Genomic DNA, 11,926 nt, shown 5'->3' with positions numbered 1-11,926 from the left:
TTTTTAAAAAAAAAAGTGAAATTTATATTAAACCATATAAATTTTACTTTTTTTTTTTAAATCTTAAGAAACAGCACCCTAGGCTAGGATGTGGTTGTGGATGGTGGCACTGAGGGATAATTTGTGGGCATGTCTGGTTGGGGCTCTTGATGCCAACTTTCGAGTATTAAAAATATTGCTAACCTATCTTAATTCCCTTACTATCCTTTTAAGACCTGTCATCTGTGAGTGTACCTGAAATTTTTTTTTTTTTTTAGGTATTCTTAGCCAGTACTACTCCCTCCTTAGGTTTTGATCCTTGCTCTCTGAAATGAGACGGACTTTCATTTTTGCCAATGAAATTAACCAAATTGGCTAAATTAACCAATTTGGCCCTCTCAACTGGTTGTTTTAGAATTAGGTGCACACAGCCTAATTGTTTTAAAAAAATTTTTTTTCAGTTAGCCTTTGATTTTGCAATGAAAACTATCGATCTAGAAGTTTAAAACTTTGAAAAGACAGTCCTAGCACTGCATTCATTTTAGGATAGCTAGTTAGTTAGTTAGTTAGTAGTGGGAAACCCTGGTGGCGTAGTGGTTAAGTGCTACGGCTGCTAACCAAGAGGTCAGCAGTCCAAATCTGCCAGGCGCTCCTTGGAAACTCTATGGGGCAGTTCTACTCTGTCCTATAGGGTCGCTATGAGTCGTAATCAACTCGATGGCAGTGGGTTTAGTTTGGTTTGGTTTGGTTGTTGTGTAGTACAATCCAAAACCAACCAGCTGCCATCAAGTCAATTCCGACTCATAGTGACCCTGTAGGACAGAGTAGAACTGCCCCATAGAATTTCCAAGGAGTGCCTGGTGGATTTGAACTACCGACCTCTTTGTTAGAAGCCATAGCACTTAACCACTACGCCCCCAGTGTTTCCGGTGTAATACGATAGAGCAAAAGAGGATATTTTGAAACTAGGGCTCCTCCCTGATCCAACTGACTTATTTCTAGCAGAATGCTGGGAGATGGGGCTAAATTGGGGGCAGGTTTGGGGGATCTGAGTTGATGCACTCATTCCTTCAACCAAACCTTTATTAAGCACTTACTGTGTACCAGGTGTTGGGGATCAAGATGAATAAGATTTGATCCCTGCTTCCAAATAGCTCACAGCCTGATGTAAATTTCCCTCCTGGGAAATCTAAGCTCGTCTCAGGGCATTTTTGTTTGGGGTTTCCCTATAGCTCAACGGCAACAGGTTTGGTTTATATATTAATTTTCTTTTTTTATACAGTGTTTCTTAAACCTGACTGCATCTTAGAATAGCCTGAGAGTTTACAATAATATCCATGTTCAGGCTTCATTCCTTTACCAGTTTAATTGGAATCTGTGAGGGCGGGGTCCAGGCATCAGTACTTTTTTCAAAGCTCTCAGGGGAATGTGATGTGTAGCCAGGGTTGAGGAGCCCTGACCCTCCGTGAGGATCTCAGAGGGCTCATCCTGCTGGCTGGTCCAGGGGGAGTCAGAGCGGCAGGAAGCTGGGCTCCCAAAGAGCCCGTTCCTGCTGCTCACCTCCAGCTGGTCCTGGCCAGGGAAGCCAAGCTCTTTTTCCAACCTGAGAACCTATATAAATCATTCCTTTCTAATTTTGGAAAATTAAAGCTTCTTGTGAAAATACCCCTATTTACAACACTCCATTTCCCTGGAGTTAATTGATTCTGTCAGCAAGAATTTATTGAGAAGAGGGTTTGCTCATTCATTCAACAAACTCCCACTAGGTTTGTTTTAGATGCAGGCTCACTGCTGGGTGCTCAGATGATAGAGACGCAAACATAATCCCTGCTCTCCAGACGCTTAACAGCCTTGTAGGAAGACAGGCCCAGAAGCAGCTATCCAGACTCCGTGGAAATGTGCTTTATTCCAACATGTACAGAACTCATATGATGGGGGTCTCAGAGAAGCTGTCTGGGGGTGTCAGGGAACGCTTTGCTGGAGAGGCAAAGAGTGGCCTGCAAAAATGAGTAGGGTGTCATCAAGATATAAACACCAGAAACACAGGCACATAGGTGGGAGGTGGGCTTCAGTTTCGAGACTTCAAAGATGTGGTGAAACCCATGTGAAATTGTATACTACAGATTAGGAAGTAAACACAAGAAAGCCTGTGCGTACCTTGCTTACTGGTTAATCTACCCCTGCCCATGACTCATGGTGACCCCATGCACCATGGGATCAGACCATTTGTGCTCGTAGGGTTTTCTTTGGCTGATTTTTGGAAGCGGGTCACCAGACCTTTCTTCTTAGTTCGTCTTAGTTTCTAAATTCCACTGAAACCTGTCCAGCCTCATAGCAACATGCAAGCTCCACTGACAGACAAGTGGTGGCTGCACCTGGGGTGCTTTGGCCAGGAATCTAACCCAGGTCTCCACTGGGAGGTGAGAGCGCCACCACCAAACCATCACTGCCCGCTTAGGGTCGTTAAACCAAAAGCCAAACCCATTGTTGTTGAGTGGATTCTAACTCATAGCAATCCTATAAGACAGTAGAACTGCCCCATAGGGTTTCCAAGGAGCGCTGGTGGATTTGGATTCGAACTGCTAACTTTTAGTTCGTAACCATGCTCTTAACCACTGCACTGCCAGGGCTCCTTAGAGTTATTAGCACTTTGAAAACATGCTCATATTTAGACCTCATCCCACTGATCAGACTCTGAGGTGAGACCCAGGTTCTGGTATCTGGAAAGGATCTCCCGAGCAGCCAGGGTTGAGAACTGTGGACCTTGTGCCTCTCCTGTGGAGCCTGTTATGTCCCCTGGGTGGAGCTCATTCCTCCTTGCCCCCGTAACCTTGTGCTCCCAGACCTTCATCACTGCAGTATTTGACTTAATGAAGTATTTACTGATGGTGAGGTTGACGAGAACAGTGACATGAACGAACATTCCCAGAGAAGCTGGCTGGACTCGATCATAGCCTTGAAGGATTCTTTTGGAAGGCTGTCATAGCACCAGCTCACACAGAACAAGGCCTTACAAGCATTTTTGTCAATTACACAGTGATAATTCACTGAACAAATCCTTTGGGATCAAAGCAGCTTTGTTTGGATCAGGTCTCTGTCCAGAGGAGGCCAAGGACAAAGGCAGTGGGGCTGTGTCAGGTAGCGCTGAGGGCCCCACTGGCCTGGGGGGAGGACACATCCCAGACCATGGGGTCCTGTCTCCCAGGCTTCTCCAGTACTTCAGAAGGGGGAGGGATGGGGCGTGCCCTGGAGAGACTACAACCCAGTTTACTTTCTGAAAGAAGTGTAGAAAGAGTAAGTCTGGGGCATTGAGGAAATCTTTGTCCTAGCCAGTGTTTCCCTAACTTGTGTGCACATGATTCACTTTGGCATTGTGTTACAATGTAGATGCTGATTGTAGATTGTGTTACAATGTAGAGCAACTGGGGCCCAGGATACTGTGTTTCTAACCAGTGCTCAAGCGATGCCAGCGTTGCTGCCTGAGGACCAGAGTGGCCAGAACTTGAATCGTCGCGGTCTTTCTTTGTGAGCTTTGTGTATGGATAGTGGAAGATTTATTATTATTTTTTAAGCCTTTAAAAGGTTTACCCTTCTCAAATTAGTTTTTAAAAAACCAGTACTATTGGGGGAAAAAAAAATCAGAGATGGAAACTGACACAATATATGAATTAGTCTATATTATGCATTGCAGTCCCGGTGACGTAATGGTTAAGATCTTGAGTGCTAACCAAAAGGTTGGCAGTTTCAATCCACCAGCCACTCCTTGGAAACCCTGTGAGGCAGTTCTACTCTGTCCCATAGGGTCGCTGGGAGTCGGAATCGACTCACAGCAACGGGTTTGGTTTATTATGCATTAATATAAATTCTTTTTTTTTTTTTCCCCACTCACATTTGTGTAGGATTTGTGAGATCAGATTAACATTTCATATTCATGAAATCCCTTGGGTGTGATTTCAGGAGAGATGATAAGGGCTGCTGGTCCCTTAAGTGCCACTTCTTCTAGCCTGACAACACTGGATGTTCCTTTCACAATGGGTCAGGTCTTTCATTTTACAGCTAAGGTAGGTGTGAGGCAGGTAGCTCATAGAGTTCATTTATACTAAGGTGTGAATGGTGACAGAGGAGTGTGTCCTGAGAACTGGCATTGTTGGGAGGGATGGAGGGAGGAAGAAAGAAAGGGAGAGAGAGAGAGGACACCAGTTGGCCACAGAAGGTGCAGATGACGGCATGAATTAGAAAAGGAAGAGAGGGTTGTGGAAGGTCGATTAACAAATATGTCTAACTTCCTAAATTTACTAATTAAAAAAAAGATAGCCTGCCTTTACTTTTTTCTCTCAGTTCTTTGTTGTCAGCTCATTGGTAGCTGTCTCCTCGTCTTCTGTCATCCCTCAACTATGCATCCCTCGAGCCCTCAGCAATTCCGTTTCAGATGTGAAGTATTAAAGTTCAAGAGGCTGTGGACATCTCCTAGCTTAAGTAGATTTTGTGACTTGCATCTGAGCACCTAAGAAAATAGTTATGTTGAGAGAATCAACAGCAGTGGGTTTACAATGAGAGCAGGGCTTCCAGACAGTTCCTTCCAGTCTGAGCCCCTGCTGAGAATTTGCATTTCTAAGTTCCCAGGAAGTTATGGGTCAGATCCATCTGGGGATCTTGTTAAAATGTAGATCCTGATTCAGTATATCTGGCATGGAAATACAGATTCTCCACAGGAAGCTTGTTAGAAATGCAAATTCTAACAAGCTTGAAGAACCACTGGCTTGAAGTCCTGGCTGAGAGTAACAATTACCAAAGCCAGAGAGTGCCCCCTGGTGGTCAACGCTGGGATAAATGACATGATTTTTCTCTTAGCTCGTTTATTCATGAATTCAACAAATACCCATTGAGCCCAAAGGTGCCAGAGACATTGTGCTAGGGACACACATGGTCCCTGCCCTTATGAAGCCCAAAGTCTGATGGAGGAGTGTATCATTAAACATTGCACAGTATTTAGAGTTTGTAAAAGCTAGAAAAAATACACCAGAACATGAAAGAAAAAATGCCCATCTTCATCTTTTAGCAGTTCTTTTTTTTTTTTTTTTTAAGAAAAGCAGGTAGAAAGGTTTTGTTTCTAATGTTTTCAGAGTACCAAGTCTTCAACTCGCGTAAGAATTTTCATTGTAAAACTTCCAAAACCGTTTTTCCTATAAAATGTGGTTATCAAATGAGATAATCTCCAATTTCATTTTTGGCTGTGGGAATGTAGAATTCATAGTCTTTTATCAGCAAAAATGATAGTCATTAATTAAATTGGATTTATAACCTATGGCTTTTTACACAATAAAAGTAAAGTGTCTAGCACGTCTATACTGTCATGTGCCCACACGGCTGTGCTGACTGTGCGGGTTTAATCTCACAAGTCTATAAGGTTCATGTTATTATCATCATCTCTCATTTTCAGATGGGGAAACTGAGACCCAGAGAGGTCAAGTAACTTGCCCAGGATTACACAGCTACTCGGAAGCAGAATGGGAATCGACAGTGTCTGCGGGTGCTCTCAACCACTGGGCCATAGCAGATTTAACAGCCTTAGTTAAGACCGAATCCACTCCCAACGAGTCGGTTCTGACTCTATGAGAATCGACTTGATGACAGGGTTTGGGTTTTTTGGCTTGGTAACTAAGATTAAATGCATTTAACTTCACCCTGCTGCAGACAGAAGACCAGAAAGGGTAGTGGGTGTGGAAGCCCCTCTGGATATGGGTGTGGATAGATGGCTATCACCTGCTGCATGATCTGGGTGCCTTAAAGTAACTCAGTGGCCACTGTCATCCTGCCCTACGTGTAAATGGTGTGGGTGGCTAATGAGCATCTGTTGGTTACTTGATTGATGGCTTCTCAAGGCCTTTTAAAGCCTTGGAATTCTATTAGTCACTGTACAAGGAACAGGTTGTGAGGAATGAAAGGCAATTTATCTTTTAAGAATTAAGTGAAATCTCTAAACTCTTGTTTTTGTGCCTACAGCTATATTCTGATGGAAATGTTCTTTCTTGAGCTTTGTCAGTGGTACAGTAATTTAATCTGGCTTTGGAAATTACTGTCATCTCATACAGTTATTTAAGTGAAAAATAACAGCCACACTGGATATGTAGATGCTTTGAACAGTGCAACAGAGTCACAGAGTACTCGTGATGTTACTCCAGCGATGACATTGAAAATATTTTTTTGTTATAATACACACACACACACACACGCATACATTGCACGACCCCACTTAAAGTCTTTGCATGTCTGATATTCCTGAGTCTCGCACAGAGCCTGGCCTGGCACAGAGTAAGATGTTCAATAAATGCCAAATTGAATCAAATGAAAAGCAAATGTGAGCTTGACACATTGAAGGCCAATATGCCCGTTCCTACACTGTACGGCTGTTCCGGCCAAGGCTTTTAAGGAGGATGGGTGAGAATTACAGTCATAAAGAATAACCTGTTCTACTGAAAAAAAGAGTTCTTGGCCTGGAATATTTTCTGAAACATAATACAATTTCAGGAAGTTTTAAAAACTCAGAAGTTTTTAATAATGTAACCTAATTTGGGCTGAAGTTCACCTTTGCATTGTCTATAAATGGAGTGGTAAGGAACCAAGTAAGTTAAGAATTATTATAAGAGCTTATTCAGTCTGCTGAAGAGAAAGAGGCTTGTAAAGTTCCTAAGTATAGCCAGGCAAAAAATTAAGTTTAATATTACTCTTACCTTTTAATTAATTGTTTAATATTAATATTACTCTTTTAATGAACTAAAATAGCCCTAGTAATACTTCTAACTGAAACCATTTTTAGGAACTAATATATGCATATAGTAGATATGTATATTGTAAGAAAGTTATACTTCTTTTAAAGCTAGTACTTTAAAAATGCAGATGTTTTTCCCCTAGCTAGTGCATAATCAGGAAACCCTGGTGGCCTAGTGGTTAAGTGTTACAGCTGCTAACCAAAAGGTTGGCAGTTTGAATCCACCAGGTGCTCCTTGGAAACTCCATGGGGCAATTCTACTCTGTTCTAAAGGGTCACTGGGAGTTGGAATGGACTCAGCGGCAACGGTTTTTTTTTTTAAATGTAATTCACACCGCCATAGTGCTAATGGAATTGCTTATTAATGAGAAAGGTGAGTGCCTCTGTTGTTCAAGAGATATGTTCGAGGCCATGAAGACACTCTTTGACAGTTTGATGTTTCTTTTCTCAAGGTTCAGATCATCCTCATTGTCTGTCATACAAACTAGAGCTTGGATCAGACCAAGAAATTCCCTCCGATTGGTATCCGTTTGCTACAGTTCAGTTTGTTACACTTGACACCTTTGCCTCAAGGACAGAGGTCAGGTCCCTGGGTGTGGAGAGTGATGTCCAGCCTCAGAAACACATCCAGCAGCGAGCTTGCTACAATATCCAGGTACCCCCCAAGCCCCTTTGGTTCAGGTTGGGCAGATCTGCACCTGGTGGCAGGTCGTTTCAGAATGGTAGTCTTCCATTCAGCAAGTATCTGTGAGCAGTTTCTAAGTGCCAAGCACTGCTCCAGCTGCGGAGACAGACAGTGAGCAAGACAGACAAGGTCCTTGTGCCCACGGAGCTTACCTTTGAGTGGGGGGAGACAAAAATTAGGAAACAATAATATAATTGCAGAGTGTGACAAATAACTAAGAAGAGAATAAAATAAGATGATGGGTTGGAGAGTGATGGAGGACTTCCTGGTCCAGGGAGGTCAGGGAAGGCCTCAATGAAGAGGAGACGTTTGAGCTGAGAGGCAGCAGATGAGGGGCAGGCAGATGGGTCAGCCCAGCTGGTTTACTAGTTTGTGTTCTAGCTGATTAGAGATAATTGGGGATGAGTTATAAATCTCAGGTGGGCCAAAGCCTAGATAGATGGAGAATGGTCTATCACATGTCTAGCCCAATCTGCAAATGTCTTATCAATATTTATATTCTGTATACATTTCATTAAAATTCTAAGGGAGAGGGTTTTGGGTCTCTTCAAGATCAGAATCTGGAGGGAAGGACTGGTGTGATTCTGGTCCCCAAAAGGAGAGCAGATACCTTGCTATGGTGCTAGTGCGCAAGGGTGGAGGGGCTGTGTCCGAGTCAGGGCCCAAAGGATGAGGTGGCTACAGTCCTTGTCTCGCGTATAAGATAGGACTGAACAGGTGTTACTGTCACGTTGTACTTGTTAATGCTGCCCATGTTTTGCTTTTGAATAATAGGTTGAAATAGAAAAGAAATGGATTAAAATAGATGGAGAAGACCCAGATAAAGCTGGTGACTGCATAAACCAGTAGGAACAGGAGGACACCATGATGATGACATAACCCAGTAAGAACAGCAAGACGCCATGATGACGACGACCCACTTTTCAAATATGTAATTCGTAGAAACCACACCCAGTTCTGCTACTGCATAGTGGAAATGACTTTGGAACAGAGGGTTTTTAGGACTGGTTCAATGGCTGTGATTAGAGATTAGACCTGAAATCCAACCATCTGGATTTTATACTTTTGATATGTTTGTGCCCCAGGGCTTTGATAAAATGTGTCTATAGTTTGTGAGATGCTTTTGCTCCCTATCAAAGCCCAAGGGCATTGTCAATATATGTGTGACCCGGCAGCCAGATTGGCTAAACGATTTTTAATTTTTGATTCCTCGATGGCTCATGGTTTTGCACTGCGAGTTACCAAGGCGCAGTATTTATTCTCCTCAGCTGCCATCTCTTCTTGATGCATGAGCACTGGTACCAGAGGGTAAGCCAATCAAAGGAGACACGAACCCAAAATGCTTTGTTTTCCACTCTCTGAGATGTGGCTACGTGTAGACTGATGTTTATACCACAGGCAAAAAAGGAAATTTGGAGGTATTGTGAATTTTATATCTTCCTGTCCTTTTACCGGAATCCTTGGTGGCATAGTGGTTAAGAGCTACCGCTGCTAAACAAAAGATGGGGCAGTTCGAATTCACCAGGCGCTTGTTGGAAACCCTGTGGGGCAATTCTACTCTGTTCTGTAGGGTCACTAGGAGTCGGAATTGACTCAACCGCATTGGGTTTGTCCTTTTACCATGTTGATAAGCAATCATGGGCTGTATTTGGTACTTCTCTTTCACCCACTGTATTGTTATTGTGTTCTGGTGTGTGCTACAAAGAAGCCATTTCTATTGGTATATATGTATATATATTTTTAGTACAAGTTATTAAAAGATACTGCCTTTTCCTTGTAGGAATTCCTTTGAAAACGGAATCCCAGTATTGGCCGCTAGTTAAAATATTTGTGTACATTAAAGGTAAAGTTTTTAAGGTTCATAAATATTGTTTCCCAGTAGTAGAGATTCTAAGAACGTATGTTGTTTAAATGTTATTTGTAACACCAGCCTCATTTGAGTAGAAGTCTAAATCATATTACAATTTTATCTACTTTTGCAGTCAGGTTATTTTATACTAACTCCACCTAATTTAGAGTATTTTTCTTTAAAAGATGAGCAAAGTGAAAGACACTAGATTATTCCACCTTGATTTCTAAGAGGCAACATTTCTTTTCTTCAGATTCAGGTAAATGACTATAATAGTTTGGTTTCTAATGAAAAGCCGATGACATTAGCCATTGCAATTCTGTTTATAATTTCCTTTTTGTATTTACAGTGAAAGGCCAGAATTTTCAAATTGATGAAATCTATATTCTTTTTTTTATATTCTAGGCATTAATTTAGTCTGAAAAACAAGTTCTCCATGTGGTATTAATACACTTTCAGTTTATGTTGAATCTTAAATATAATTCCAAACCCAGTGCTGTTGAGTCGATTCCGACTCACAGCGACCCTATAGGACAGAGTAGAACTGCCCCATAGAGTTTCCAAGGAGTGCCTGGAGGATTCGAACTGCTGACCCTTTGTTTAGCGGCCGTAGCACTTAACCACTACACCACCAGGGTTTCCTAAACATAATTAGGAGTTTTTTTTTTTTTTTTTCTCTATTTACTAAATTTGTTTTGGGTTAGAACTGATATGATGTTCTTCCAAACAATGTTTATTTGTTGGCCCACGGAGTTTATTGTGAATGTTGTATTTAACATTGTATTACATTTGTTTTAAACTGTTAAAAAAAAAAAAAAAACAGACTTTCCTGATGGTCTGTATCAATCAGCAGATTTTATTGCTTTTCATCATTTCACTGGTAAAGGTAAAGGTAAAGGTTGCCCATGTCATGTTGCAATGAATTAGGACTGTTCTTTTTAACTTTGCTGGAGGCATTGCTCATTTTTATCATACGGTTGAGGCTCCCTGTTGACGTATGGAACGGCAAATCCGTTTGTGCGTCTTTTTTTTTTTAATTTCATCATATTTCCTTATGGGCACACTCTGGGGTGACTTCAGTTTGCTCAGAGCAAACGTGGAGGCGTGCTGAACCCTGATGGTGAACCACTCGTCCAGGGGAATTAGCTGGGTTAATTACTGCCGCTCTTTCTAAGCTCGTTCTATGGCATCCTGCCCATGAAGAGCTAGGAGTCTAATTGAGATGAACTTAATGAATATTTACACTTCAAAATAAATTCAGCAAAGCGTTCAGTTAATCACCCCTCACTCTTCACAGGCTGAGTGTCTGTGGCTACCTCACTGCAGGGGTGGTTTACTCTCAGCCATGCAGGCTTCTGGAGCATCTCAAGATTCAGTGTCGGAAACACAGAAAGAAAAGGCTGCCTTAAAGCCCAATTAAGTGTCTGCAGAGCAACGCCAAGGGTGATAGCGTGAACAGCGGGGTACCCCAGCATAATTGTTCATTTGCACATCCATTAGGATCCTTAAATATTCATTACTTAGCGTTAAATTAACATTCTGAGTAGAGAGGAGAGGCATTTTAATACAATTCTTCTGACCTCAGAAATGGCAGGAGGTCAAATGTAAGTGGGGAGCTCTAAGTGAAAAATCAGGGTGGGTCCATTTAGACTCACAAATTAAGAAGCAGAATCTCCTTCCAGAAAGTAAATGAAGTTCTTTATGAAGGGAGGGAAGGCAAGAAAGAAGGGAGTGCGAAGGGAAGAAATACTCCTTGCTGGCGTTTTTATTTAGGTAATTTAGGCCACCTTTTTATGAGTTTGACTGTTTGAGGGGGGTCAGTCCTTGGATTGACATAATGGCAGACTTCGAAGGAGTTGGCCAACTTCTGACTAGGCACTCTGGTCTGATTGTTCTGGGCTGGTTTTCTTACCAGCGGAAGAATCATGTTAACTGTAAATGAATTCGTGGGTTGATAGCTACCTGATCAATTGTGCGGATCTGGATTTAAAGACATTTCCTGTTTTTTTGTGGGCATCAAAACAGTTTATCCATTTAAAAACAAAGGTATGAAAAAAAGATTCTTTCCATTACGTAAATAAAGGCTGGCAATTTTGACCTGATTTATAGAGTAGACGGTGCCAGGGTTTTAGTTCCCTTCATCTGGAGCTATGCTTATCAGACAGCCCTTTTTCTTATAAATCCAGTTAGAAGGTCTTCCTGAACAATGACTAAGTACTATATTTTATTCAAAATATGGTTTTATGTCCTAGCACTACAAATATAAAACAGGTTGAGCCTTAATAATAATGTAACAAAGTATTTTGTAGATTGCATATTGATTTTTCTAAAATTAAAGATGTATTTCAAGTGATTCTTGCTGTGCTGTGGGCTTAAATCTTCTTTCGCAAGGTCTGGGGCTATTTTTTTTTTTTCCTTTTTATATATGAAATCAATTTCAATAACCTTAAACAATTGACTCTTTGTCAGGTGTGTGTACACTGCTTCACTATGAAGGAGCCAGTGAACGTGGCATCTTGGCACACCCTGGAAAAATAAAACCACTACCAAAGTGCAGTTGACGATGTTTAAGGGATGATTTTTGAGAGAGGGTAGAATCATGACTCTCACATGTGTCCAAGATTTTATTTAACTTGTTAATGCA

At 41.6% G+C, this 11,926-nt stretch overlaps 1 protein-coding gene across 1 annotated transcript in view; it reads left to right on the top strand.

The window, feature by feature from the left end:
* Nucleotides 1–10,134, top strand: part of STON1 (stonin 1) — a 38,098-nt gene extending 27,964 nt beyond the window's left edge. The window contains exons 3-4 of the mRNA XM_064277114.1: nucleotides 7,201–7,403; nucleotides 8,208–10,134. Coding sequence (XP_064133184.1) covers nucleotides 7,201–7,403; nucleotides 8,208–8,282 — 278 coding nt within the window. The 3' untranslated portion in view covers nucleotides 8,283–10,134. The remainder of the gene's footprint in view (nucleotides 1–7,200; nucleotides 7,404–8,207) is intronic.
* Nucleotides 10,135–11,926: the final 1,792 nt, after the last annotated feature.

This window comes from Loxodonta africana, chromosome 26, assembly GCF_030014295.1.
Source record: "Loxodonta africana isolate mLoxAfr1 chromosome 26, mLoxAfr1.hap2, whole genome shotgun sequence".
Lineage (NCBI taxonomy): Eukaryota > Metazoa > Chordata > Mammalia > Proboscidea > Elephantidae > Loxodonta > Loxodonta africana.
This window is presented reverse-complemented; position numbering and strand designations above follow the sequence as displayed.